The 27,973-nt window shown below is 42.9% G+C and overlaps 1 protein-coding gene across 3 annotated transcripts; it reads left to right on the forward strand.

The window, feature by feature from the left end:
- The first annotated feature begins 313 nt into the window (after window positions 1-313).
- On the forward strand, window positions 314-27,866 carry mrtfba (myocardin related transcription factor Ba). Of its 3 annotated transcripts, none has more exons than XM_080872349.1 (17): window positions 314-485; window positions 9,227-9,308; window positions 10,772-11,009; window positions 16,809-16,874; window positions 17,014-17,069; window positions 17,169-17,244; window positions 17,453-17,614; window positions 17,724-17,887; window positions 17,977-18,105; window positions 18,702-18,949; window positions 19,532-19,703; window positions 20,794-21,801; window positions 21,984-22,091; window positions 22,194-22,343; window positions 22,436-22,570; window positions 22,745-22,805; window positions 23,955-27,866. In XM_080872349.1, exons 3-17 carry the CDS (start codon window positions 10,847-10,849, stop codon window positions 24,446-24,448), a joined length of 3,192 nt encoding a protein of 1,063 aa, XP_080728475.1. In that variant the 5' UTR covers window positions 314-485; window positions 9,227-9,308; window positions 10,772-10,846; the 3' UTR covers window positions 24,449-27,866. The 3 variants fall into 3 exon arrangements, with proteins under 3 accessions (XP_080728475.1, XP_080728477.1, XP_080728476.1); XM_080872351.1 differs by having other exon boundaries at window positions 10,776-11,009; XM_080872350.1 differs by lacking the exon at window positions 314-485 and adding an exon at window positions 592-631.
- The last annotated feature ends 107 nt before the right edge of the window (window positions 27,867-27,973 follow it).

The raw sequence follows: 27,973 nt of genomic DNA on the forward strand, positions 1-27,973 counted from the left end.
AATGTGCACTTCAGATCTGATTTCAGCTCTTCACAGTGCAGGTCTACACTGTGGAAAGTTATGCAACATATTCAAAACATACCAAAGGACTAAAGTCACGTTTTATGTTTGTTTCTTTTTCTTTTTGTTCGTTTTGCTCTTGTTGACATAGGTTTTCATTACGTATCCATTATATTGCAATCGTCTGTACTTTGAAGGAGAAATTCCGGTTTTTAAGGAGTGACCGTGCTGCCCAGTGAAGAGGACCACCCTTCTCCTCCCCTGCCGACCTCTCCCGAGCTTCCTGTCCGACAACGTCATTACGTCACTCTGCATCCGAACCTAGACCAGTCGCAGCCATTTTAGTCCGCGAAATAAACTTCAATCTCAGAGCTAGACGAATAAAAAAAAACCTGAATACTTAGCATAATTCCGTTGACGCAATTTGGATACCTCGTTGCAGACCACGGCTCGGATGGATTCGCTTTTCAAGTCGTCATATTTCGGTAAGAGCACAAACCCGGGGCGGCGCTGTCTTGTTTTTAGCATGTTAGCCCATGTTAGCTGGAGCGAGCTAACTGGAGAAAATGTTAGGAGGTTGTTGTTGAGGAGCATTCGTGATGTGCAGACCTAGACAGCAGAGCGTGGCTTGGTAAGGAAAGCATGGACAAGGCTCATTTGACTGTAACTTGATGTGTATTTATTCCCTTTCCTAGAAATGACAGTCATGAAAGCGCTTCATTATATTTTATGTTCGTCGCTGTCTGTAACTCACTCCCCTGTCAGATTTAAAGTAGTTATCCAGCCTTAGCTTAACCCACACCCACTCCCCTCTGCGATAACAGCCCAGCCGTCTCACTCAATAACACTCCCTCGGGAAAATCTATTATTGCTGCTTAAACAGACTAGCCTTTTGTGAGTATGGTGTTTGTGCAAGGTGTGTGTTTATTTCAGCCATTTCCTTCTAGCTAACTGCGGATACTGTCTGAATTGCAAGGCATGGCATACAGTGTGTTAGTGAGCCGACAGGCCAATTTCTCAAGTAATACTGTCGCAGTGTACTGAGTCTCCTGGCTTACTGAAACACCGGCATGTTCTCTTCCAGCCTTCCTAGTCTAATGAAGTGAAAAAACAAATAGAAGTAAAATAAAAATGTCTAGAGGTTGTGGTGCAGCAAATCCAAACAGCCTGTGTGTGAGTCATGCAGACTGGCAGGAAGCGTTTATTCAGAGGCGGCTCTGTCGAGTCAGCGTGTCACTGTAAAGTGTGAATTATTCACGTTATCTTAAACATTGTGCATATGGTTGCATGGGAACGGAAATATACGGAGGCTGTAGGTTATTTTTTCTGCCTTTTAGTGTAGGGTTAGTTTGCAACAGTACTGCGGTTTCCAGTATTGCGGTGCTTGTCATGCAAAATAGAACAGGCCAAAGAAGCAGCCCAATGCGCTGGGAAATTAGGGGCTTTTATAAATCCTCCGAGTCGCAGTTTTAATTTTGCTTAGGTGTCACCACACTGAAACTTTTAGTGTGGTTTACCTGGTCTGTTTGTACGGGTTCTTTCTTATTTCTCTTCTTCTTTTGAAGGGGATCTTTTGAGCAAAGTCCCCTAAGGCAGCCAGGAAGGAAACGACACCACATGCGTGTCTGTGGGAAACAAGAGCAGAGCAGCGACTGTGGCTGAATGAGGCAGGGTGATGACATAATTCCTGTCTTATCTTTGGTTAAAAGCAGACATTTTTGTCCTGCAAGACCTGGTCTATTGAAGGCTCAGAAATCTGCAGACTCAAACTGCTCAAAAGCGGCTCTCATGTACGCCCTACACATTGTTCTGTTGTTTGAGCTGAAGCTGAGCTGTGTTTCATACTGAAGAATAGCATGCTGTGACTTAAAAAAAAAAAAGAGTACTTGATTTTCTTTTTGTTGCTGTGCCATGCCAAACAGGCATGTCCTAAACAGGACTACATGACATGGCAGTTCATCAGAGGGGATGTTCAGTCTGTGCGTTTTTCTATGAAGACAGTGTGGACACTAGGTCTCAGAATTTCAGTTATCTCAGGCTGTTTAAGAGAATGGGTGTGTGTGGCTGCCTTATCACTGGGATTCTCTACAGGGCTATTTGTAAGGTGGCCCATGACCTTCTCTTCAGACATGTTTGCAACGGCTGTGGGTACATATCTCTGTGGCTGCAGCGATGCCTGCAAAGCTATTGTGATTGTAAACCACTTTCCATTGCTTTTAATATTGTATAAATTGTTTTATTGTTTTACCTCTAGAATCCTGCTCTCTGCTTAAGAAATGTTGTCCTTTTTTTTTTCTATATAGGCCTTTTTCTCTCAAGACAATCAAGACACTTTTCCCGGTAAAATGCCATAAATTATGTCACCTGTATGGCACGAGTGTAGCCTGTTTTTTTTTTTATTTTTATTTTTTATAAGGCAGTGAAAGAGAAAGAAGAGCCTAAGGCAGCAGGCACACCCACATTCTGTCATCAGCCTGGACACCTTTGTTGACTTGACTGATCTTCCTTTGTCACGCTGCAGATAATCGGACACAGATAAAACCTGAAGCCAGTGTTAGTTTAGTTAATCTTAAAATCCTCTGTGGCTCGTTTGGCTTTAGCTGAGAACACCGCACTGTGCTAACATCTCCAGTCAGCATTGATAATGTAGAGAAATGCCTCCGAATCACCATCTGAAATCTGTTTGACTTTTCAGAAGTCTCACCAGGAGGACGTTTATTTTTAGCTCTAGTTTAGCAAGCACAATGATCTAAGGATGGCATAGTCATTCATAGTAGGGCTGGGCCATATTATACCGTTCACGGTAATACCGGTATAATGTTAGGCAACGATAGGAAAATGAAATATCGCGATAGAATATGAGTAAAACGCGCATGCGCAGTGCCTTTGTTTTCATACGTTTTGTTTTACATTGGTTTGTAAAAATGGTGCAACTTCAGTGATGTGGAACTGGTTTGGTGTTTGTCCGTCAGATACACGACAACGCACATTTTTTTGCAGAACATGCAAGCGGCCGTCGTTATTGTCGTATTTGTCGGACTAAGATGCTCTTAAATCTGGGAGTAATCTGGGTCCTAAACTCCGTATGCTTCAGGTCAAACGAACACTGCAGCATCACTGAGAGTTAAAAACTGTCTAAATTCTTTCATCTTTAATAAAACAATCAGCATTGCTGCTTTACCAGGTGTAATTATGAAGTTTAACTTCCAGGCATCCATGAAAACAGAATTTATTACATTTAACGGAGTTAGAAGTTAGCAGGAAGCTAGCGGAAGTTAGCTCGCTAGTTTCGCTAGTTACCTAAGCATGATATAGCATGTTCTGACTGAGAGATTTCTGAAAAAATTCAAACTTACAGCTCTGCTATCACTTCCAACATAAATGAAGACAGGAAACTAAACAGCAGTGACGTTTGTAGGGTTACTGAAGTTGGGCTAGTTGGTATATAATGATGTGCTACGTGATCGCTAGCGACACAGCTATATTAGCATAACATAAACAGTGAAGCTGGAGGACGAACACTAACACTTTTCCTAGAGCTGGGCGATATGAGATTTTTTCATATCACGATATGTTTTTTTCATTTCAGGCGATAACGATATCTATCACGATATAAGCCAAATAACTATATTTGTAAGATTTAAATGTGCCGTTGCTCACAAGTAAAATGTGAAATAATCAGCAGCTTGTTTTTATTTAAATATTTATTTCCCATAATATGTTCAACAGGGTAGATGTACTTAAGGAACATGAGACTTTTTCAGATAAATAAAGGCAAATATTGCAAACTACACAAAAGGCAGCCGCTAAAGCGTTTAAGTTTCAAAATAGAACAAACGAAACAGACTAAATTGTCAATTCCACTTAGAAACAAAATATTAATTCTAAAAATAAATCTTAGTTTGTTTTACAGAAGAACAGACAAAACTGACTAACTTTTGTCAATATCAAATAAACTGAGAACTAAAAGGAAATTCTCAATCTCTCCTTATTGTATAGCTTAGCTTTTCAAACAGTTACTTTAGTCTGACAAAAGCCGAATGACGAATTGGCGCTTCCAGTCAGAGACTGAGGCTACGTCCACACGTACACGGGTATTTTTGAAAACTGAGATTTTCCGTTTTCGTTTTAAAAAATAATCCCGTCCACACATAAAGGCAGAAATGAAGGAAAACACTGCTATGAACATGCCAAAGCAGCAGGTGGCGCTAGATTCCTAACCGTGCAGAAATGTTGGCCAATCAGAAGTCTAGAAGCCTCGGTGGGAAAAAGTAAACAAAGCTGGGGCATAGAAGCAGAACTGAGTCGTATGTGTGGACGGACAGTAACTGTGTGTATATGTAAGCATTTAAACACTGCAGAGAGTAGAAGTTAGGGCTGCTCGATTATGGCAAAAATGATAATCACGATTATTTTCACTGAAATTGAGATCACGATTATTTGACGATATTTATTTAACCCTTTAAGACCTACTATAGAACCAAGTCCACCAGAGCTTTTTTTTTTTTTTTTTTTACATGCTGTAGTGCCATTTGTGGGAGCATTTCAAGTTGCTATACATCAATACAACTGTTATAGCCCATATTTTAATAATATGTATGCATTAAGTCCATAGTAATTACATAAATTGCAAAAAAGTGCAATAAACTACAAAAAAAATTGAAAATCGCTTTTGTTTTGTTTACATATATTTCTACTTGGAGAAATTTAAGAGGTTTATCCCTCAAAACTTTAAATACAATAAAGTTGCAAAAAATAGTTTCCCACCACAGGAAATTTATTTTGAGTGTCTTCATAGTTTTATTTTGGAGATACAGCAATTTTTATATACTGCAGGAAAAACAAAAAACAATCCTATGATGCAAATTTGCAAAGAAAACAGCATGTGCATAATTTCACTGTGGGAAGTGTTACGAACAGCTGATAGGAACGGCGAAGCGTGTTTCTGGAATATTATGTTTTTGTTCCTGCAAGCGCTTTTTATGCAATTTTTGCAAAGCTATATGTGGAACGAAACCGTGACCGAGGACAAGCTGATGGCATCAGATGTAAGTACAACTCCTCCGGTTTCATATGCAAAACAAATTATTGCGCTAGCTTACGCGGTTCAGGTTCTACAGGGATTTAAAAATAGTTACGCAAAACGGAGCGTGCGGCTCTGACCGGCTTTAAAGGGTTAACAATGACTTTTAAAAAATAATATAAAATAGTGTGCAACACCACTGAAGTTTTTTTTTTTTTTAAACTCTCTTTTCAACCAACGGCAGTCACTCTCCAAATAACTTCTGCTTAGCTTTCCGAGCTTCCCTCGGGTCCTCTTAATCAGCGGTCTCCAACCTTTTTTGCGCCACGGACCGGTTTATGCCCGACAATATTTTCACGGACCGGCCTTTAAGGTGTCGCGGATAAATGAGGGAGGGGCTAATAATCGGCTCAGTCATTTTTAATGATCGTTGAAAGCCCAGATTGTAATCGTGATTAAAATTCGATTAATTGAGCAGCCCTAGTAGAAGTAACAGTAACAGTATTCATTTCACCGAAACAATAACGTGGCGCACAGTGTGACGCATGCACCAGTTTATTGTATTTCCAGACTTGCTTTCGGCACAATTTACAGTGCGCGCTACTCTGTTTTTTGTCAGACTTGAAATAGCCAAAATACCTTCACACTACGGAACTTCTATGGCTCTTCCGTTCGACAATCTCTCCGGCGTTGGAACCATCATCTGTTTTCTCTTCGGTCACGCTCATTTCCTCCATTATGCGCTGGCTCCATTACCCGCTGGCTGCTTCCCAAACAAACACGTGCGGCTTGGCACTTGCGCTGTACGTAACAAGTCACGCGACGTGAAGCTGCGGCTGTGATTGGTTCGGCTCTGCGCTACTGAATTTGGATCGGCTGACCCTTTTTTTTTTTTTCTTTTTTTTTTAAGAGGACAAGAGCGGCGAGGTCTATCGCGATAGCTTAATTTCTCTATCGAGTAAAAGTTATATCGCGATACATGTCGTTATCGTTCTATCGCCCAGCTCTAACTTTTCCACTTATAAAAGTTAACGTTAAGGTTCCTGATAGTTAGAGACAAATGCAATCGCATGGCAGGATGCTGTAAACGGACCAAACTTCAGTCAGGAGAACAACTGAGATAATCCATCCACAATACGAGGTTAGTCATTAATATACTGCAACAACATGGGAATAGAGCAGCTGCCAGAGAATTCAACATTAATGAATCAATGGTACAGAAGTGGCGGAAGCAAGAAGAATGAGTTTAATAAAGTTTGATTTATCTGACTGCTTTGTTTCGCTTAATGTGCCTTATAATCCCGTGCACCTTATGGTCCGAAAAATGCGTACTGCACACTGCAGTTTAATGTTGCAAAGCACCTCTTTTTAACTTCAGTGGATATTATACATGGTTATGCTCAGGATATGTCAGCCCATTTCTACTGGAAATGCCTTTTGGTTAAACTTTCAGCAAGGAATTTGCATTTGCACTGTTACATTTTTATAAAGCTTTAATGTACATAAAAACCAGCTTCTTGTTTAAGTGAAAATAAATGGAAGGTTGTATTTTGCGCTAGTAATGTTGTGGAGTTGTATTTTGTCTCGCATCAATTATATCGTCAGTTATATCGTTATCGCAAATTTTCAAATATATATCGTGATAAATATTTTTGGCCATATCGCCCTGCTCTAATTCATAGGCTGTTATTTCCATGGTACCTCGGCTGAGCTCCAAATACTTTGAAAACCCCTTTCGCTGTCTTCATCCCTACCTATGCAAATACTTAAAGTTAACTTGACTGTGTTCGTCGTCATCGCCCTGTACAGGCATTTTTTTTTTTTAAATTTTGTCGTTGAAAGGGAAATTCCTCAAAATAAGACATTGTAACAATAATTGTATCTGAACTGGTTTGAAATGGATGTTTGCACATGTGCGCCGCAGCCCTGAACGTTCGTAAATACTGCATAATGGTGCTGCGTGTGAGAAGAGAAAAATCTGATGCAGGCAAATCAACCATTAAATGGTCTTTGTCCAAAACAAATGCAAAGTTAAAGTACACGTGAGCACGGCAGTGGTAGTTGTTCGGTGAATTCCCGGCTGCTCATGTCTTACCCGGGCAGCTCCCTCCTGTACTTGTCTTGAGGTGACCATCTCGTGTTGTGCGCTACATATGAAGACGACAGCAGTCGGTGTGCTAACCCGGTTCTTGCATCATTGTTCAGAATTCCCGTGTGAAAAGTGTTTATCTTTTCAGCCACTGCCATCTGTAAATATCAACGAGCCTAGCATTAACTCAAACTGATGTATTGTACATTCGTAGTCTGTACAGTGTTTGTGCAGGATCCAAAGAAGAGCTTTGAGTGTCCTTCAAGAAGCCTGGAGAACTGTTCCTGGAAAAAGAGAGTTCGGCCTGTGCAGTAGAACAAATATTGACTTTCAAGCTCACTGGAATTTTAAAAATAGTTTTAGCCTCCTATAATCTATTTCCATGTGTGTTTGCACACATTTCAATTTGTTACTGCACCCATTTCCCATTTTCCTATCATGATATAGAGAAGTGAGGCGTTGCTCAAGATCTTATTTTGCACATTACAGTAGAGAAAACTGGATGACAAATGTGTGCTGACAGGGAAGCGAAGGGTGTCCTTGTTTATGTGTTTGTGATTGCACCGAACAGTGGTCTGTGTCTGTAACACGCCCACGGGCAGAATCATAAACAGTAAAATATACATGCAGCTTCTGCATCTGGAAGGTGAAGCCAGTCGTGCGGCACATCTATTACCTGTGTGAATGAGTAGCGACCGCTCACTCGCTAATGTTAAGCACCCTTTTGTTTCTAGAGGTGTGTTTGTGCGCATTACCCTTTGATGAGGAATGTGCGGCTTGTTGCCTCGTGCCATTAAAAGAACAGAGGGCACAGCAACATGCTGCGCCTGCCGTCTGGATCTGTTCTTTGATTCTGCGAGGGGGACCACCGATGTTTATCCCACAAAACCTCTTCAGCTGCGACAGTTGTTGGGCCCTTCCTCTCTCTTTCACTTCCTCCTTTCTCGCACTCACTTGTTCGCTCAACATGTACTCGCACGTGTCACGGAGGTCTGGCTGCTGGAATGCTGCACTGCTGTTCTCTCCTGCCGTTCACTCTTGTGATACGAAATCCATCTAGCTTCATTTTTATAGTCTGACCGATGTGAGTTTTTGAAGTGAAGTTGTTGAACAGGCTAAAATATGCTAAACTGCATTTGTTACTGCTGTTAGGGAGGAACCCGCATCAACAAGATAACTGGCAATCTTACTGTAATGCACAAACGTGATGTGGCACACAGGTGCTTAAAGGTTGTTGTATTAAGATCTTGTCATACTGCTTAGCAGCCACACAGCAATAGGCTAAAATAACCAACTTTTAGCATTTATGCACGTAGAATACCTTTTTATAAAAGCTTCATTTTCACTGCACAAACACTCCATACAGAAGCACGGGTATGTACATGGGCATGCAGTATGAGAAATGTGGCACAAGGCCATTATCTTTCCAGAGTGTCAGTGAATTGATGCATGAGTCTTATCCTAATTAAGTTATCTACTTTGCACACATCTCAGAGAGGATTAAAAGCTTCTTTGTGTGGCTGATTGATTCCTTTTCTCTGCCTCATGCTGCAGTATGATGCTGCACTACAGCTGCAGTTTCTGTTGTCTTTGTATAGACGATCATAGTGTGCATGTTTTCCGTGCAACCTTTGAACGTGATTTTTCAGACCCAGATGAAGCTTTGAGTGTCGGCCGCATCCATTGCGGCATTTTGAAGTGGTGCTTACTACTTTTATTCGCCGCACCTTTTAAAGCAGCATCACAGTGGCACCATGTTTTGCAGATCGGATTTCTCATTAGGTTCAAGTAGTTGTTTCTCAGTGTGGTTTCTCTTGCCCCTCTATTATGTTAAACTCTGGTTTGGTGGTCTGAAAACACGCTAATATTCAGCCACCGCTTTTCAGAAATAAAGGAAAATAAAGCTTACTGCTTTTTTTTTTCTTCTTTAAATGTAACAGCCATTATGACTAGACAGAAACAGAAGAGACTTTTAGTGAAACAGGCTTAGCACTGAATGTGGTGTAGGATTATACACTGACTGTCCAGTGTCACTGAGTCATCTGAAAAAAAGGAAAACATGCTGCACTTGTGAGTTTCATTCTCATGATGTTTGTTTTTCTCTCTCCTTCCAGATTCGACTCAATGGCTTAGTGTGACTCTTCACAGCAACTAGCCAAGACTTCTTTCTCCGTCCCTTGTCTGCTGCTTCCTCAGGTAGGAATGGTCCCATCAACAGCTCATATACAGTTACCACCCAAGGCGATGGTTTTCTTTGCATCGGCGTCCCAGCTGTGTGCCAGCAAGCTAACAGACAAACTGCATTTGTTTTAACGTAGTGTGGGAACAAGCATCCATCCATCCATTTTTCTTGATCACTTCTCTATTTCAAGGCTGTTTTTGTTTACGTGGCAGTTTTTGCGTTTAAGTCTGGTCTTTTGGACAGACTGGAGGGATAACCGGTCCAGGAGTGTGTCGTCCATCCAGAGGATGAGACTCACTGGAAATGCACTGGAGTATGTCGCCCTGTTGCTTTTTGTTCCAAAGTACTTGGTAATTTAAATTGCAAACTTAAAAAAGTAGGCTTGTGTCTCTCTTTAGACGCATGCACCCTTCTTAGAAAATGTCTGACCTCTACAGTCACTGTGTGAAACACTGTTTCTGCAGTTTTACCACAGAAAGCCATTGAGGTTACACTGCTGAACTTCAAGGCCCGAATTGTCGCTGAACCAGGTTGTTTTAATAGCACATAATCATCATATAAGAGGCAGTGAGTGGTGATGGATTAGAAACCAAAGTTTTGGCGACTGGGGTGAATTTTGTAGTGGTTGCAGCAGTTAACATGGACCAACTGAGAATAAATGTCAAGTTAACTGGCAATGACTCCCCTGTTAGTACTTAATGCCAGATTAATGGAGCTGCAGACTCTTGATGTTGGTCTGTGAAACTGGCACAGATCTTAAAGGAAAACAGTGTAGTGGAGCGCTGCGAGAGCAGAGACTTATAAATGAAAACTGATTTCAAGTCCAAGCATTTGTTGCATGTCTTATGGTGCTGCAGACTCTGTGGTCTGTGTGATGCCTTTGACACTTGAGGGGAGAAAAGAAAGATGCAATAGGAACAGGGTGCTTCTCAGCCAAAAGCAGCACATCAGGATGGTTATTAAAGAGTGCTTAGGTCCAGGAATGGATAGATTTGGGTGCTGCTGGAGAGCGATAAATGTCTCAGACCGAGCAGACTGTTGGGACGCCATGGATACTAAACTGTTTGTGTTGCTCCCCGAAATGTTTCCGTTCCCTCCGTTTGAAACCACCACAACGACGTCATGCTCCGGATTATGAAGCCTGTCGGAACAGAGAGAACATTCATGCACAAATTGGCGTTGTTTCTCTTGAGCAGCGGTTTGAAGTGATTATTCAGTATAATAGCCAACCCAGCTGGCTTAATGAATAATTTGGGCTGCGACTGAGCTGTTCCAGATGGCTGAAATGAAATGCCACCCTTAGCATTTCACCAGTTGGGTGAAGCAGTCATACCAACAGGATGATGATGCTCGTTATTCTGAATTAGCGTTATTTTCGAGGAGCCCACAAAGTATCGTTGAGTGACGCATTCCTCCTGTTGAGGAAGGATTTTAACTGATACTCCTCTTTCTCTTCTTTCCTGTTGCTCTTACACAGGTAGCAGGGAGACATTACACACAGGGACGGTGATCCGTTGGTTGCCTCAGAGCCTCCCCAACCTCCTGAGGCAGGATGGAGCCCCAGGCTTCCCAGAGGCAGTTAGGAGCAGAGGGGGATTGCGAGATGTCAAATCTACTGGTGCCCAGTCCCCAGAGCGAGGCTGTGACCCATGAGATGGAGGAGCTGTCGCTGCAGCCCACACAGAGCCTGCCTCCGCTCAGTGAACGCAAAAATGGTGAGGATACACTGCTGCCACACAACCTCCACAGTTCATCTCTGTTGGCTTCCCACACTTCCTGTCTCTGCTGCAGCACAAACTGAGTGACATTATTTAAAAAGCAGTGAAAAACGGAGAAAAGTGATATGTGTAAATCCCTCTTTCTGTGTTATTCTCTAAGGTGTTAGAGAATAACAAGCATTATTATCAGCTACATGCATACAGATAAAACACAGACAAAATAGTTTCGTAGATAAAATCAGCAGAAACCTTGTAAACTGAAGATGCCAAATACTGTATTTGAAGATTGCATGCGTTGATAGCGCACACACTGTCCAATAATGTAAATACAAAGATGTGCAGTCACTAACTGCCACTCTATTAGCCAATCACGCTTCAGTCCTCAACTCCTGATTCCTCCACCAGCTCTGCTTCTAAATCCTCACAGTGTCAGTGTTGTTTTGGCATCCACATGGGACTGAATATGACACTGATGGATGGCTATGCAAATACCAGGCTTTGGGAGCGGGTTCGGTTCACCGCCAGCTTCTAATCGTGGCTTAGACTGGCGTATGGAGACCAGTTAAGCCATTCAGTCCAGTCACTGCGGTATTGATCATGATTCCCAAGAAAATCTTAATTCGTCAGATGCAAGTCAACAAATGCTGCAGTGGGTTTTAATCAAAGCTGCTCCAGACTGGATTTAACACGTTCTGGGTGACTGTAGGATTTTGCAGGAGAAACGGCTTGACTGCGGAAAATTTCTGTGGAATGTCAACAGTAGTAGCACCCACTCATCATCTCGGCTTTTGTCATTTCCCCTCCAGTGAGAAAACATACCTCATACTTTCCACCCTCTGAGCCCTCCACAGCACTTTGCCAACCGCAGAGTCCCTCCTCTCATATTGGCTTTTATCATGCAGGTGTTAATCTGTCTGCCATCAGACGGCTCTGAGTCTTAAGCTGTGGCGAGCTCAGAGAGTCTGGAGGGAGAGGAGGAGAATTACAGCACCACTATCAGCAGGATGGAGTTTGGAGATTAAGGGTTTTGAGGTTGTTTTGACAAAGATTAGGAGTCTGAAAAGGAAGTAGCCTAAAAATTGAAGTTGGTAAGCAGAAGTTTATATGCAAACAAATAATAAGAATAAAACGAATCTCCACCAAGCTGTTGATTTTCTTTTTATGTTTGCGAATTGTGAGTTCTACCTATAATTAGCTTTGAGTAACTGACTTCTCTGAACAGGAAGTCCATCTCACTTGAGGTGTTTATTTTTGGAATTCGCGGTTTTAAGAAATGGACCAGAACGGGTGATAGACGCGTATCGCACGTGTTCTCTAGCCAAGTGTAGCGCTGGCTGATCTCTTGCAACTCACAAACTTTTCTGTCTCTGTTTGGATGTCACATGACAGGCTGACGTGCCTAAGCATGAGTAATACAGAAATGCACGACTGTTTCATGGCTGGATGGTCTGTCACGTGGGCAGCTCACAAGCCTCTCAGAAACAGGGTAACGGTGTGTTAATCAGTGTCAGATTTCAGGCCCTCTGCTGTGGAACCAGTTTGGATACAGGAAACAGACACCAGCTCTACTTTTTTTTGATAAAGCTTATAATTAGGCCTGTTTCGGGTGACTCTGAACCCTCCCTTAGTTGTTCTGAAAAAGGCCTGGGCTGCTGGGGACTTCCCATAATGCACTGAGTGTTTCTTCTCAAGTTACCTTTTCACACTCTGTGTTTATCAGTAGTTATTATTGATCTCCGGCTCTCTTCTAAGATGTGAAGTTTGTCCTGCCACCCTGTACAGGGTTTTGGTAGAAGAGATGGTGTGGACGTGTCTGACTGATTTTAATCGAGTATTTTATGAAATTATTGTTTATCAGACTGAGAGCAAGTAAAGAAATAAATACAGGCCACGTTTCCACAAATACAAATGACTTCTCTCTTTTAGGATCACATGTCGAAGCTTATATATAGATCATGTAAAATAGTTTGAAGCCCACAGGGAGGGAAACTTGTAAATAACTCATGAAAGAATGAAGTTACGTTGAAACCAAGCACATCATTGTTTTTCTTGTGACATTGCCAATAAGTTTGATGTGTCACATGACCCTCTTCCTATTGAAAAAAACAAAAGTTGTATCCAAGATGGCCGACTTCTAAACCACCCATCTTGAGGAGTTTGCCCCTCACATATACTAATGTGCCACAAACAGGACTTTAATATCACCAACCATTCCCATGTTATTACGGTGTATCCATATAAATGGCCCACCCTGTATAATCTTTATTTATGATGGGTTTCATTAGGATGTTATCATTACTCATTTAATACTGTCCAAATAAATACACAGCGGTGGTTAGGAGTGCTTTTGACAAACTGCTGAGCTCACCAGCAACACTTTCCATTTCAGCGTCATATTAAGCAGCTGTCAGGGTGTTTGCTAATGTGCGCCTCTGCCAGCGGCTGTGTAATCTCCCTACTGTTAAATTAATTAACAACTGTGAGCAATTAATTGTCTCAGGACAGCTCACACTAACTCAAAGACACTCCGAGCAGGCTGCACTGTTACACAGCCACAAAGGACCAAAGTGCTATACAGAATAATACACGAAAGACGTAAAACGAGAAGGACAATAGAACAAAAGTAAAATTAAAACATCTCACAAGGTGTCAAAGGTGGGTTTAAAAAACTATTGAGAGGAGGCCCGTCTAATGTGCAAAGGCAAATTGTTCCACATTTTAGGAGCTGCAGCCGGGAAGCAATCAGTATGCCTGATTCATACAGAATACTGGAACTTAGCAGAGACTCTGTGATAAAGACCTTATCTTTTACTCCACCCTGGTTGTCTCCACTTCCTCCGTACTCTGAAACACTTGCACTGTCCAGCATTCAAATATTTTAACAGTAACCATGCTGTTTTTTTCCTGTCTCATTTCTCCTTATCTCACAAGTTTGCTTTCAGTGTCTGATTGCTGCAGATTGTTATTAGGAAAACTTTAAAGAAGGGCTTAAAATCAAAAGGTGTCCTGAGTTGTAAACGTTTAAGTAGTTATCTTTTAATTTCTTTTAGTTTAGCAAATCTGAGCAGAGAGGCTGCACTGAAGGCGCAGGCAAAGCAAACACTTTACAAAGGCAGTCAAACCTGCTGTGTCTCCAAAGTGTTTTTTCGTTAGTCTGCTTACACATAATCTCTAATATATATTGTGTGTGGTACTGGTTTAACAACACTCATTTCTTTTACTTCCTTATTTCTGTGTGAGCGCATAAACGCCTCATTCATATCCACAGTTTCCCTTCACACTGCTGAGGTCACAGGTCATCGTGTGTTTGTCAGTCTGAGCGCCGTTTCCCGGAGGAATTCGGGGACGTTGTTTACTGGAAGTCTTAACTGAATCACCTTAAGCATACATGTCTCCACCGAAACCTGGCTCGCAGTGTTTACAGAGCGCAGCGAGAGTCCACGTTACTGATTTTTTTCTTTTTCTTTTTTTGAATCGGCAATTATTTCTGTAAATTTTTGACCGGAGCTGCGTTGCCTTTAATACCAGTTTCGTCTGTAAAATGGGCATCAGTTATGAAAGCGATTGGCGGTAAACAGATGGGAAAGACAAAATATTGGTGAGGCAGCTGTTTCCTGTTGTGTTGTAGGAGTTTGTATTTCACAGTAATTTTGACGTGTCCCTTCCTGTGAATACAGAAGTAACTGTACTTGTGCCCGGTGCTTAATCTGTGGGCATTTGCAACTCCCACTCAGTGTATACGTCCCTGTGTGACTGTCTCTTAATGAAATCCCATTAAAGCTGTGTGCTGGTGTTTCTGAGAGAAGCGGTTTCTGCTGAGCATGCAGTTGTTGCTGCCTTTTTACGTTCAGTGTCTTGCAGCGCTGAGTCAGCAACTGCTTTGAAACTCTAAGAAACAGTGCAGTCTGGTGTAGGGTTCCAACTAAACGTTATTTTTAAGACCGGCTAATCTGCAAATTTTCTTCAATTAGTCGACGATTATCTCAATAACTCTAATCTCTGCTCCCTTTGGGCAAACCTCCTGTTCCAGGCTCCACCTGCTGAAGTCTGCCCACCTGTGAAATCACCCTGTTGTCTCGACTCACAGCAAATTCAAATAATGACCCAGGAAACATGAATTTTAAAATAATCAGCTGTGTTTTTAACATTGCTCGATAAGACCGTCAGAATAAAAATGAAATGGCTAATATTTTTATTTAATACAAATTAAAGTCCTCATAGTATTTAAACAAAAAATAATGTGCAGATAGGAAAGTAAAAATGGCTGCTGCCCATAAGCTCAAATAAAGCTTCCAATTCAATCAAAAAGATTTTATTTTCTAGTCCAAAATAACAAGTTTCCAAAGTTTACAGATGATTAATTGGACGTGCTCTGGAGTGAGGCCTGCTCTTATCTTTGAGACGATGTTCCCAGCTGCTGATAACAATGCTCTCTGTCGTGACTTCAGCCATTTGAGAGGTGCAGATTCTTTTCGAGTGCCCCTGTTTAATGCTTTACTATCATATTTCACTCATTAGCTAACAAAACTGACTCGTGTTGGCTTAGCAAACATTCTGAGAAGCTTCCTACAGGTAAGCTAACATAAACATTACTGTACAAACAGCAGCATAAACGAGGTATCAACGCTGCGCGCTCTAAAACTGCGCCGTTCAGTGATGACATCACAGCCCCAGTATGCGGCATTTAAATGCTTGTAATGAAGCAGCATCAATGCTTTGCACTCTGCATTTAACTTTGTTTTCTGTGCTTTTATATGGGGGGGGGGAAACCAAACTTTTATTTTTTATTTTTAACATTTTCTTCCATCCTCCTGTTTCGCGCTCCGTTCTTCTTCATTAGTGTTGAGTGCAGTCTTAGCAGGCGATATAGGTGATACTGCTCCTGTAGTGTATTGCAGTTACAAAAACACTTTTACGTCTTATGATGTGTCGACGATACAGACGAGGCAAACAAACTCATCTCAAATTGGTTTCAGTGAAAATGGGAGTAGTGGGAGTAGAGGTGGAGGAGGGGTTAAAGGCTCTGTAGCATAAACATCCCACTGTGGGAGGACAAGCTCTTTGGATGGTCTTATTACTCCGTGGTCGAGAGGATTTGACTGGCTTTCAGCTTTTAAACAAAGGTGAATAAATGGTTGATAGAATATCTCTAAACACATGATGCCATTATTAATATTCCTGTCCATGATTTTTCATGTAGTTTAGAACATTTCAACAAAATAATGAAACAAAATGTTGTGTATTGAGTCGTGAGTGTCTTTGTCTGTGTGTCTTTGCTTAGCTAAGAGATAGCTGTGCTTTAGATCTTCACACTGCAGGCTGTCAGTGATGAGTTATGACAGGGCAATTTTTATTGCCTCCCATCCCTCAGCAGCGACTGTTACAGTCACGATTTGAGTCTTACCAGGCAGATTTGAGGAGTGAAGTAACAAAACAATAACAGGGTTTTAGGTTCAATCGCCTAAAACGGCAGAATTCTAATACCTGGGAGAGACTCGCCACGCTAGCGTGCACCTCTTTGTTTAACCCCGTTTGTAAAGATGTGATCAGCTGCAGAGCATTTAGCGTGAAAGTCTGCACAGTCATCCTAAACATGAAAATATACGTAACGTCAGCACGATGAGTACACTATGAGTTGCATTAGTGAGACATTTTTCTCGTCATCTTTTGGGTTTTCTGTGTTTGTCTTCCCTATTTTATTTCCTCGCTTTCGTAGTTCTCATTAAGCATCAAGCAAGGTTTCTCATCTTTTTCTCTACATAGCAGTTAAATTTGCTTTTCCATGTTTGCTTTCAGTGCTGCAGCTGAGACTCCAGCAGAGGCGAACCCGGGAGCAGCTGGTGGACCAGGGCATTATGCCACGTGAGTAACAGCTATTGTGGCGTGGGTGGGAAATAATAACAAAGTGGTACCCTGGTTCATACTGATAACTCAGGAGACATTTAAAAAAATTATGATAATAATTTGTGAATAAAGTAGATGAAAATGTTTTGTATTGCAGCTTTGAAGAGTCCGGCAGCTTTCCACGGGCAGATTCGCAGCTTGGAGAGAGCCCGGGTAAGTTTATGGGGAAAAAACTACATAAATGTAAACTTGAGTTGTTAGTAACAGTAAAATTTAAGTAATTAACTGATCTGTGTCTGCCTTCCTCTCCAGACTGAGAATTTTCTCAAACATAAGATCCGCAGTCGTCCAGAAAGAGCAGAGCTGGTCAGGATGCACATCCTGCAAGGTTCTAATAATTGCCTATTTCACAATGCACAAACTTCTTTTTTTTAACAATGCTTTAAGTATTGTTTCCTGTGGTGCTTTAAAGTGTTGAAATAGAAAGACTGATGTCATATTTAAGCAAGAAAGGATGTATTTTTAACTTGATGTTAGAGCATTTAGCTGATTTGATTTATGACTGATTGTATAACAATTTTTATTGTCGTCCCCAGAGACCGGAGCAGAACCTTCACTACAGGCCACTCAGATGAAACTGAAGAGAGCCCGACTAGCAGACAACCTCAACGAGAAGATCGCCCAGCGACCAGGCCCAATGGAGCTGGTGGAGAAAAACATTTTGCCGGTGGATTCCAGCGTTAAACAAGCCATCATCGGTGAGAACACATGATTTTAGTTTACGTTTAAATTCGTCGGTACAAAAAGATGTCTTTGTTTGATCCTTTGAATAATGATAAAAGATTTGTAATTTTTACTATCTTTCAGTGGGCCAGGTGAATTATCCAAAGGTTCTTGAGGAAGACAGCAACGACGCTTTGTCCCCGGAGCAACCGGCCAGCCAGGAGTCCCAGAGCTCTGCACCCTCACCGGTGGAGAGCAGAGCACCAGAGACGCCCTCTCCAGTAGCACTGCCCAGCACCATCCTGCAGGTCAGCTGGAGGCCCAGACTGTTGTTATTTAACGACAGTGACATTGGAGGTTTTAAGTGTGTCCCCCTCCACCCATTATTTCTTTGCAGCCCGTCCCAAAAACAGACTTCATGAAAGTAATCGCCACCAATGAGCCGCCTGCCAGCCACCCAGCTGTCACCCTCACTCATCCAGTCGCTACAGTTGTACCTCCAAAACCAGCCCCAACACTGGTGAAAGTAAGCACAACGCATCTGTTTCCATTTTCTGCTTTTCTAAGATAAGAGATAAGACAGAACTTTATTAATCCCTCGGGTGGGTTCCTCAGGGAAATTCGATTTCCAAAAAAAAGCACAGCAACGACCGAAGTTACAGTTACAGAATTGTTATATACACACACACACACACACACACACACACACACACACACACACACACACACACACACACACACACACACACACACACATATATATATATATATATATATATATATATATATATATATATATATATATATATATATATATATATATAAATAAATACAGAAACAAATATAAATAAAATATACAAAGGGGATAAATAGGAATAAAAAATAAAAATACAAGTGAATTGCACATTTCAAGTATTGAGTCTATTGCACTGTTGACTATTTACAAAAAGTATTGCACAAGGTATTGTACAGTGAGGTGAAGAGGCACTACAGCTTAGTTGTTCCCCCCCTCCTTTGTCCTCCTGTTTCCCCTCCCTCTCCCCTCCAGAGAGGAGGGGAGAGACTGTTGTTGAGTTTAACACATGTTAATACTTTTTCCCTCCACGTTTGCTTCCACCAAAGCAAAGTCAGCAGAAAGCTCCCTCAGAGAAGAGTCGCAGTAAGAAGGGCAAGGAGCCGAAGCCGAGGGTGAAAAAGCTTAAGTACCACCAGTATGTTCCCCCAGACCAGAAGCAGGAGGCCAGCGAAGCACCCATGGACTCCTCATACGCCCGGTTACTGCAGCAACAGCAGCTGTTTCTCCAGCTGCAGATCCTCAGCCAGCAGCAGCAGCATTACAACTACCAAACTATATTACCAGCACCGCTCAAGTACGTGTGCAAAGCAAATTACAAATACTAGCCCCGCCCCCCCCGTGTTAACATTGAAACCAGTGTTATTCTGCAGTTTTATTTCTACCTGTACTTCAGACGGGTTTCTTTCTATTTTTGTGTTTCTAAACTAGTTTGGCTTGCTTGACATTTGATTTTTAATTATGAAACAAAGCCAAATATTGTTGTTTTCAACAACACAGAGAGGCAGAGCGCCAATAACAGGCTTGTGCCTAATCATATTGATAACTAACAGGATGTTGATGAACCAGCTGCTGTTTTCGTGAAAGTCCTGGCAGCAGCGGTGTAGCAAAGCTGTCTTTGAAATCGCTGTTGGCCTGTGATTTGGTTGACTGGTGTTGTTAGTGAGGCAAGAGGAACAGGATGGATGGACTGTTTGAACCCATTTCCTCTCCTTGTTTTCTTCTTTCTGCCTTTCTTCTCTCTATAACAACACCGTCCCTCTCTCCCACCTCCACTTCCTCTTTTTTTGTTTCATATTCCTGTAATTCAGAAAGGATTTCCTTAAAAAAACAATCACCTCATCTTTGTTTGTCTTTTCCCCTCCCCCCTCTGCTGCAGACCTGTGGCAGAGGGTCAGAATAACGGTGGGAGTACACTGCCAACTTCTATTGTGGTGTCTTTGCCCACTGCACCTCCCCCTGCTGCTCTGCCTTCAGCAATGGCCCGGCCAAACAACTCGCTGTCCAACCGCAAACCTGGTGTCCTGCCTGCCAACCTGGAAGAGATGAAGGTATTTGTTCAAAATCACATTCCCAGGCACTTTGGAAATTTCTGTTTAACTGACCCAGAGAAAAATAACATAGACAAAAGTACTGGATGACTACTCCTTAATCTTTGAATTCTTTTTTTTTTTTTCAGTCCCATTGCTGCAGGTGTCACCTAGCTATGCATTTAGCCTTTATAGATGTTTGTGAAAAAACTGGGCATTCTAAAGAACTGACTGAATTGAAGTGTTTTGCTATAATAAGATGCAACCCTGCAACAAGCCACAAAGTGTCAGACCATGTAAAGTTACAGAGCAGATGTAAAAGTCTGGCTTGTTTGGCAGAGGAAGTCCTAGCCTCCTCTGGCATTAACATCAGCACAAAAACGGTGCACCGTGAGCTTCCTGACACAGGTTTGCTTGGCAGCTCCTGTGGGTGCGATCTTTGTTGAATCGTTAAAAACTTAACATCATGTAAAGTTGCAGAGCGCCGATGCACAAAGTGTGTAAAGTTGTGCTCTGCTGACTCAGTAACTACAGCGTTCCAAACATTAACATCAGCACAAAAACTGTACACTGCAGTTTCACAGCTCCTGTAGGTGTCCGTGCCACAGTACTTACGTCTGTAGGAAAGACTCTGTGCTGAAGTGTGGTATTTGCTTTATTACAGTGTTATTAGAGAAGATTAATGGCACTATGTTGCCTGCGCACTAAATCAGAAACTCCAACCTGAAGCAGCGTGTCTTTGCACAAAGCCTGAAAACTGCAGCACGTATGAAGTCAGGTGTTTGTGGCTGGTATTTGTTGGTTTTATGATGGCTCATCATGAGTCATACAAAATATGATGTGCTTTAGACGTGCTGTTTGGTGGATTGTTGTCCCTTTAAGCACAGCCAACATGTTTCCACATTTTTCCGCGTCTTAATGCAAAGCCAACCATCTGCTGTCTCCAGCTACAAATTTAACAAACACACATAAATTATGTTAATCTTTTTTTCTCTTCTAATTCTTGGCAATAAAATGAGCACATTTCCAAAGAGAGTGAACTGCTCCTGTAAAAATAGACTACTAAAGTCTAAAATCTGATGCTGACGTGATCCTCCTTTTGTCTTCCCAGGTGGCCGAGCTGAAACTAGAGCTGAAGCTTCGTGGCCTCCCAGTGTCGGGAACAAAGACGGATCTGATAGAAAGACTGAAGCCTTTCCAGGACAATCCCAGCACCACTGCTGCTGCCAGCATCCCCACTCCTGCCACTACTACCCTATCTGCCATCCCCATGGAGGTTACCACAACTACCACACCTGCTGTAGTCCCAGTCCAGCAGGTGGCTCCAGAGAGCATGAGCTCTACGCCGCCTGTCTCACCTGTTCCTTTTGATCTCTCCGCCCTCCAGCAGGATGTAGGGATGTCTGAAATTCAAATGCTGACCTCGTTAGGGCCACAGTCCTCACAGTCTTTCAAAGTCCCAGAGGAAAAGGACAGAAGGCTCCACGAGAAGGAGCGGCAGATAGAAGAGCTGATGAGGAAGCTGGAGCAGGAGCAGAAGCTGGTGGAGGTGCTGAAGATGCAACTGGAAGTGGAGAAGAGAGGTCAGGGTGACTCTGCCTCTATGTCCCCCAAGATCGCTCCAGGAGCTGCTGTGAACTCTGTTCCTCCTGTCCTCAACTCTAACCTGGTGAAAGTCGAAGGTGCAGTCCTGTCAAATTGTTCATCGACTGCTGCTATCCCAAGCTCAATCCTGGGTTCACAGGCACTCTCAGCACCCGTGGCAGGAGTGGTGAAGTTGGAGGATGTGACCGTTTCTTCTGGCAAGCCGCTGCAGACCCAAACCAAGCTCATCACACAAATCCAGGCCCCAGGTCAGCCTCAAGTAACCAGCAGCCCACAGCTCCTCTCGCAGTCCCAGAAAAGTCCCAAACTCCGAGCCCAGCCACAGTCCCAGCCCACACCCCCCAGCCTGCAGCAGTTCTTCATCAGCCACTCGGGTGGTGTTTCCCAGGTGTTGGGTCAGCCTCGGACTTTGTTGACAGCAACTGGCCAAGCTGGAACACAGATCCTCCTTCCAGTGTCACTGCCCAACAACGCTGCTGCAATCCAGCTGCCAAGCACCACCGTCAGCCTGCAGGTGAGTGAGCCAGTGGCGTAGCATGGCAGAGGGTGTCACAGAGTAAGTGCGTGTTGATCTACTATAAACTCATCTTGGCATTATTAATGATAATCTTAATATAAAACCTAGAAAGAACCATCTCGACTCATCCTCTGTAAAGTTGAGGTCTTAAGGTCTCGCATGTCTTTCCTCTGCACTAGCCTGTTCTCCAGGCCACAGTCTCAAACCCAGGCCTGGTCCATTCCTCAGTCCCTCAGCTGCAGACCACCAAGGTGGAGATGGCACCCAGCCAGCAGCCGCTGCTACAAGTGAGTCACGTCTCATTAGTAGTTCCAGTTAGCTCTACACAAAAGCCTCAAAGACCTGTGATGCACAGAGGTCTGATGTCAGACTCTCTCATGTCTTGGCAGACTCTGACTATGTGCAATAACACTGCTGGCTTGGAGAACCAGAGTAGACCTGAGATGAATCCCCAGTGCTTTTTGAGAAGCTCCCCAGAGAATAAGCTCTCTCCACGAGCATCACCCAACCATCAAATCTCCAACGGGCCCCTCAATAAGGTGTCTGTCAGGAATTCAGCATTTTTCTGAACTTAACTCTTCAGATCTTCACATATTTCTCTGATTTGATCTTTTCTCTGTCATCTTTGCAGCCTTCCTCTCCTCAGCCCACCTTCATCTTCCAGCCCACCTCCCTGGTTCCCCAGCCTCCTAAGACCAGAGAGCCTCCCCGCTATGAGGAGGCCATCAAACAGAGCCGCAGTCTTCACATCAACAACGTTTCACAGGTTAGATGAAAACAAGCCACAGCTGACACACACACTACTGAAACTGATGTGTGCAGAGTACAGAGAAGCATAAAAAACGTAGGCGTATACTTCCAGTTTTTCCAGCCTTGAGCAGCTTTTTCGTTTTTGGTTACAAAGCGTCGAGTCTCTTAACGTCCTTAAATGTCTTTTCAGGTTCCCACAGCAACCAGCCAGCAAATGGACGACCTGTTTGACATCCTTATAGAGAGCGGAGGTAAGTTGGTGCACACTGACGGTGCAAAGAAAAACGTTCTGTTCAGTGTGAAGAAGTTTAAAAAGCCCCAAGTGTCAGAGAAACGGTGAATAAGCTGCTGTGTGGGCAGATTCGAGCTGATTGTGGCTGATCTGATATCAGCCTTTTGGATATTATGTATAACAGAGACCACGTACCGTGTAAACTGCAGACTGCCAAAAGGGGTTACTTTTACTCAAGTAATTTGGAAATGTGAATTTGACTTTTTCTGCATTGATGAGTCATAAAATGCTCCGATCGTCCTCACACTGCCGACTAATAAAAAGCGAGAGACTCTGAATTCACCATGACAGGGACTTCTATAAAAGCTTCTAGGAGTTGTTTTTAAGGTTAATGAGACGAGATTAGAAGGGACCTTCGTGGAGGCTTTCCTCCTTTAAAAATAAACCTCCTCAATAAATTAGAGATGCACATCCCTAAAAACCCACTTCACAAAGCACCACTGCTATTCTGCTTGTGAGTGACACACAATCTTGAAAGAAGTGAAGAAGAACCTAAAGAGAGCACTAACGCAGCCACACCCACCTCCATAACTTCTCTGAAATCTTTGTTGGCGTGTCCAACTAAAAACTCTGTACAAGTGTTCAAAGCTGACAACTCCAGAACAAAGTTGTGTGACATGTGAGAGTCACATGTTACTCTTTTAACTGTGAAGCGCTCGTTTTCAGAGGGGCAAAGGCTCGGTGCTGCTTTGCTACATGAGTGTGTGGATGCCTTGTGAGCATTAAAGGAACAAATCATTTAAAACTGTAATTTGAGGGAGAGGATCAGGGAAAGAGTCTGTATCCTGAAGCTTAGGAGAGATTGACTGATGCAATAAGACGATAACTTAAAGCACACGAGCTGATCAATGATCAAAGAAGGAAACTCATCCTTTGAAATGGCTGTTTTTTTTTTTTCAGCAAGTTATTGACCCATAAGTAAGCCTCATAATTGGCTTAAAGGATGTGATTTATTTCTACAGCCTGAACTCTTTTTAAAAACCGATACGATCTAAGATCACTTTATAAATGAGTTCTTTTTTTAGATCCACTGTGGACAAACTAACATGTTTAAATATGTCAGTTTTTAATCTGCATCCTTATTTGATCTTTGTTTTCCCGCCTGCAGAAATCACTCCATTTATCCATCAGAACTCTCCGGTGTCTCACCCCAAGACTCTCCCTGTCACAGCCAGCATCACCACCCTTCCAGTCAACACCGTCCTGTCCAGACCGCCCCCGCAGGTCCAGGTAGCCCCTCCTTCCATGCTTGTGAACCCGTGCTTGCCCGGTCTATCGTCCCTGGCCACAGACAATCAGCTGGAAGCCTTTCTAGAGGGGACGCTGGCCGAGACGCCGTCTGCGTCAGACCCTCGCACGCAGGGCCTGATGGAGGAGCTGCAGGCCCAGCTCATGGACCAGCAGCCCTTCTCACCCATGGACACGTCAGAGCTGTCTTTCTGCGATTCCTCCTCGTCCTCACTCAACATGGGCCTGTCAGACCCGGCCCTGGACAACATGGAGTGGCTGGACCTCACCATGCCGCCGGGTCCTGGCGGGATGCTGACACCACTGGGGATCCCAACGGACTTCCTGGATACACATGACCTGCACTGGGACTGATGGAGGCTTTGATGATGAAGATGGAGAAGTGTGAAAGATGGATGGATGGATGGATGAAGGGAAAGCTTCAGAGATTTTAAATAAAAAAAGAATAGTAATAATAATACATAAAAGGAGAAAACATGGCCTTTAAGTGCCATACCACTCTTACCAGTACATCCATACCATCTGTAATATTCCCACTACTCTAGAGGAAGAGAGGCTGATCCGAGCAGAACTACAAGCAGGAGTTTGCACAGCTTTAGGAGAGAGTCCCGTAACGGCTCGGCGGCCTGGAAAGCGTCCGCCGAAAGGTGACTGCGGTCACGCTGCGCTGCAATAAAGGGATTTTTAATCGGAATAGACTTTTTAGTGTCTGATGTCATGATTTTAGCAATCATAAACAGAGCCAAGGAGACAGAGCCAAATGCTAAATGGAAGAACAGACTGTTTGTAAATAGTTTAAACCACACTAAGAAAACTGAGCTGAGGGGATCATTTCTAGTAGAGGAAAACGGCATCTGTTTTACTCATCGTGATAGATCAACGTGTCAGACAGTTCCTGAAGGTCTGATATGAATTACACTCGTGAGTGCTGTCACATGCTAGGTTAGAAAAGCTGGTGATTACAACATGACTGGAGGCTCAGACTAAAGTAAAAGGAGACTCGAGTCTCTATAACGACGCACCCAATGCTAAGCCCGGGGTTATACACTCAGCTAGCTGCCAGACTGAGGTGTGAAGGAATGTCTGAATGAAGTCGAGCCTCTGTTCGCACTGGTCCGTGATTTGTTTGTAACAGATGTGACTGTTTTCTCCTGACCTATCGTTGACTCCCATCAGTCAAGCTGATCAACCAATGACTCTAAAGAACAACACGACGACGAGAGGAGGCGGCGGCGGCTCCTCCCGTCGACGTGAGAGCTATGCACTAAAGAGGCGCACAAATCTGACGACGCACCTCGCTGACCTCAGAACAAGGAAATGTGAACACTGCATATCCAAGGCGATCGTCACGACTGTGACATAAGATCACGTTGCCACTGGCTGCGCAGATACTGCAGTTGTCCAAGTTGCGAATTGTGAATGTACTTTTAAAAAGTGGGACTTAACTCTAAAAAAAAGTTGGCAGCTTTTTTTTTTCCTTCTTCTTCTGATTAGCGAAACAGGAAAGGGAACAAGTATCAATTTGCAGACACACATCTGTAATAGGTGTGCTGCCAGTTATCGGAAGATGTCTTTGAGCTTTAAATCTGGGTGTCCCGCAGTATGCCTGCACTTTGTGTGTGTGAGACAGGAGAGGAAATTGCTCTAGTTTTTAAAAAAGAGATGGGTTGCTTTGGTTCACAAGCCTTTTCAATACGGGATCGACTGCTCATTGGAGGAATCGGAATACTCTAAAATCATACTCCGCTGGTTTAAGGGCGATACATCAGCTGCTGTGGCTTGTAGACAAAGTCAGTTTCCGGGCAGTGTGTGAGAGAAGCATGCCCCTCTGTGTGTGTGTGTGTGTGTGTGTGTGTGTGACTGTGTTTGTTTGTCTTTGTCTTTCCGTCTCTTGCATGTACAGCCGTGTCTCCGTGTGCATGATCGTACTCGTGTTTAGTCTATGGCTGCTTCAAACTCTGCTGCCGCCCTGAAGTTGTCTAAAGGAATTTGCAAAACATCTCCCAACTCCAATCATTTGCAACCTGCTTTGAATATTCCAAATTTGTCTCTTTGTAAGGCTCCCGATGACTGTTTTACTGTTTTTTTTTCTTGTATCTGTGTCGTTCATTCGGAGTAAAGTTTTTAAAAAAAGAGAAACGTAGACACCTTTACAGTGTGATGCACAGCAGGAAGTAGTCAGTGAAGGCTGCCTTTTAATTGAAGGCATCAAAGTTCACTCACCTGAATATTAATTCTTTGTTTTTTGTTTATGTTTTTGGGACAGATGCAGTGTAACTGTGTGGGACTTTTTTATATTTTAAGACTTTTTTTAATGTTCTTTTTATATCAGTCAGTGAAATCACGTTTACATTTTAACCACTTTATCCTGTTATTATGGTCGCAGGCAGTAGAGGGCGATGTTTCACTTCTCTTGTGGCTTCACGGCACATCTTCAACAGCAGCTGTTGATACTTCAGGGTAACAGAAACAGGGAAAAAAAACTAGCAAATTAGGCAAAAATGTTTAGATTTCTTCTTTTTTTTGCCTGTAAAAGCAGTGATGTGGAGGCCCGAGCGGACTCTCTTCCTGCTGCGGTCCCACATTGTATCACCTGATCAGGCCAGGACTCGCAGATGTGCTCGGATCCCAAACGAAAAGCGAAACGCCAAATGCTGCACACACTTCCTTCTCAGCTTCTGCTGCGTCGTCTTTCAGCTTGTTTTAACAAACTCTCGTCAATCCCACGCTCCTTCAGAGACGAGCTCGTATTCTCGTTTACCTCTGCTTCGTGGAGCGCACTGCGACGAGTAAAACGTACGGTGAAAGTCACTGGCTGATTCATGTTCAACGCGTTTTTCCTCCTTCTGATTGTCAGCGTTAAAGGCTGTCACGTTCGATACGTTGTTGCCAAAAAGGCAGTGAAACATTATATTTCTCACTCTCATTTTTTTATCTTTTGTATCTCTTTTCTCTTTGTAGAATTAAAGTAAAAGATTCAACATTTAATCTTGTTTTATGTGTATATTTTTGTTTTTCTAAGACAAAATCTTTCATATCAGATAAACATAAATCTCTTTGCTGGAGTAAATCCACACGTTTGTGATGCGACGCAACTCCCAGCTCGCTATTGTGGCTGCTGACTGGCCCAGGCAAGGACAGCTAAAAGCAATAATAGCTGCTCTCCCTCGACATATGCTGTACTGTGTGTCAGATCCTGCCTTGATTTTATTCGTGTAAGAGCCTTTACTACAGAGTAATACAGTTCAGACGCACTTCATTACCCGCGAGGGGGAGGGAGGGGTGTGTGTCAGGATTGAAATAACTCATTTTTCTCGTGGAAGAATTCCTGCAGGTTTTCTGAACATTGCTGTTTGCTTGTTAGACTTCAGCTGCCTGCTCCTGCTCTCTTTATTCACCTGCACTGTTTATCATCCTGTGAACACTGTATATTTGTTGGTGGAACAAAGCTCTGTGGAGGATATTTAATTTACAAATGAGGCACTGAGAGGCTCCATCCTCAATCGCAGATTGACGCTGAAAGGTTAAAAACTAAGGCTTCGCATTGTTAGTAGTTCCAGTCCCCTCTCTTTATCGCCGCCTCCCATGCCATGCCTCTTGTTGTTTGTAACGCCATATGTTTTGCACATTGTGTACATATTTATATAGATGTAATGCATATTTTTATACATGTGTAACATCCATGGGCTCTCTATTTTGTAAATACTCAAAAAGATGTATATAAGTACTGTATGCTTTTATGTGTCAATAAAGATTTGGTGTACTGTGAAAACCTTTTGGTCCATATTGAGATTTGTCGACATTATCTGAACTATTTGACTCTACATCACATCCCAAAGATGGTCTGTTGGACTGAGATCTGCTGACTGTGAAGGCCGT

The sequence above is a fragment of the Rhamphochromis sp. 'chilingali' genome (genome assembly GCF_963969265.1).
Source record: "Rhamphochromis sp. 'chilingali' genome assembly, chromosome: 22".
Classification (NCBI taxonomy): domain Eukaryota; kingdom Metazoa; phylum Chordata; class Actinopteri; order Cichliformes; family Cichlidae; genus Rhamphochromis; species Rhamphochromis sp. 'chilingali'.

What these genes read in the sequence shown, in the direction of transcription:
- mrtfba (XM_080872349.1), top strand. Translation starts at nt 10,847, where the DNA reads ATGGAGCCCCAGGCTTCCCAGAGGCAGTTAGGAGCAGAGGGGGATTGC. An exon ending in CAGCCCCAACACTGGTGAAA is followed by an intron (nt 18,106 to 18,701) that starts GTAAGCACAACG and finishes CTTCCACCAAAG; the next exon opens with CAAAGTCAGCAGAAAGCTCC. An exon ending in GCCAGCAGCCGCTGCTACAA is followed by an intron (nt 22,092 to 22,193) that starts GTGAGTCACGTC and finishes ATGTCTTGGCAG; the next exon opens with ACTCTGACTATGTGCAATAA.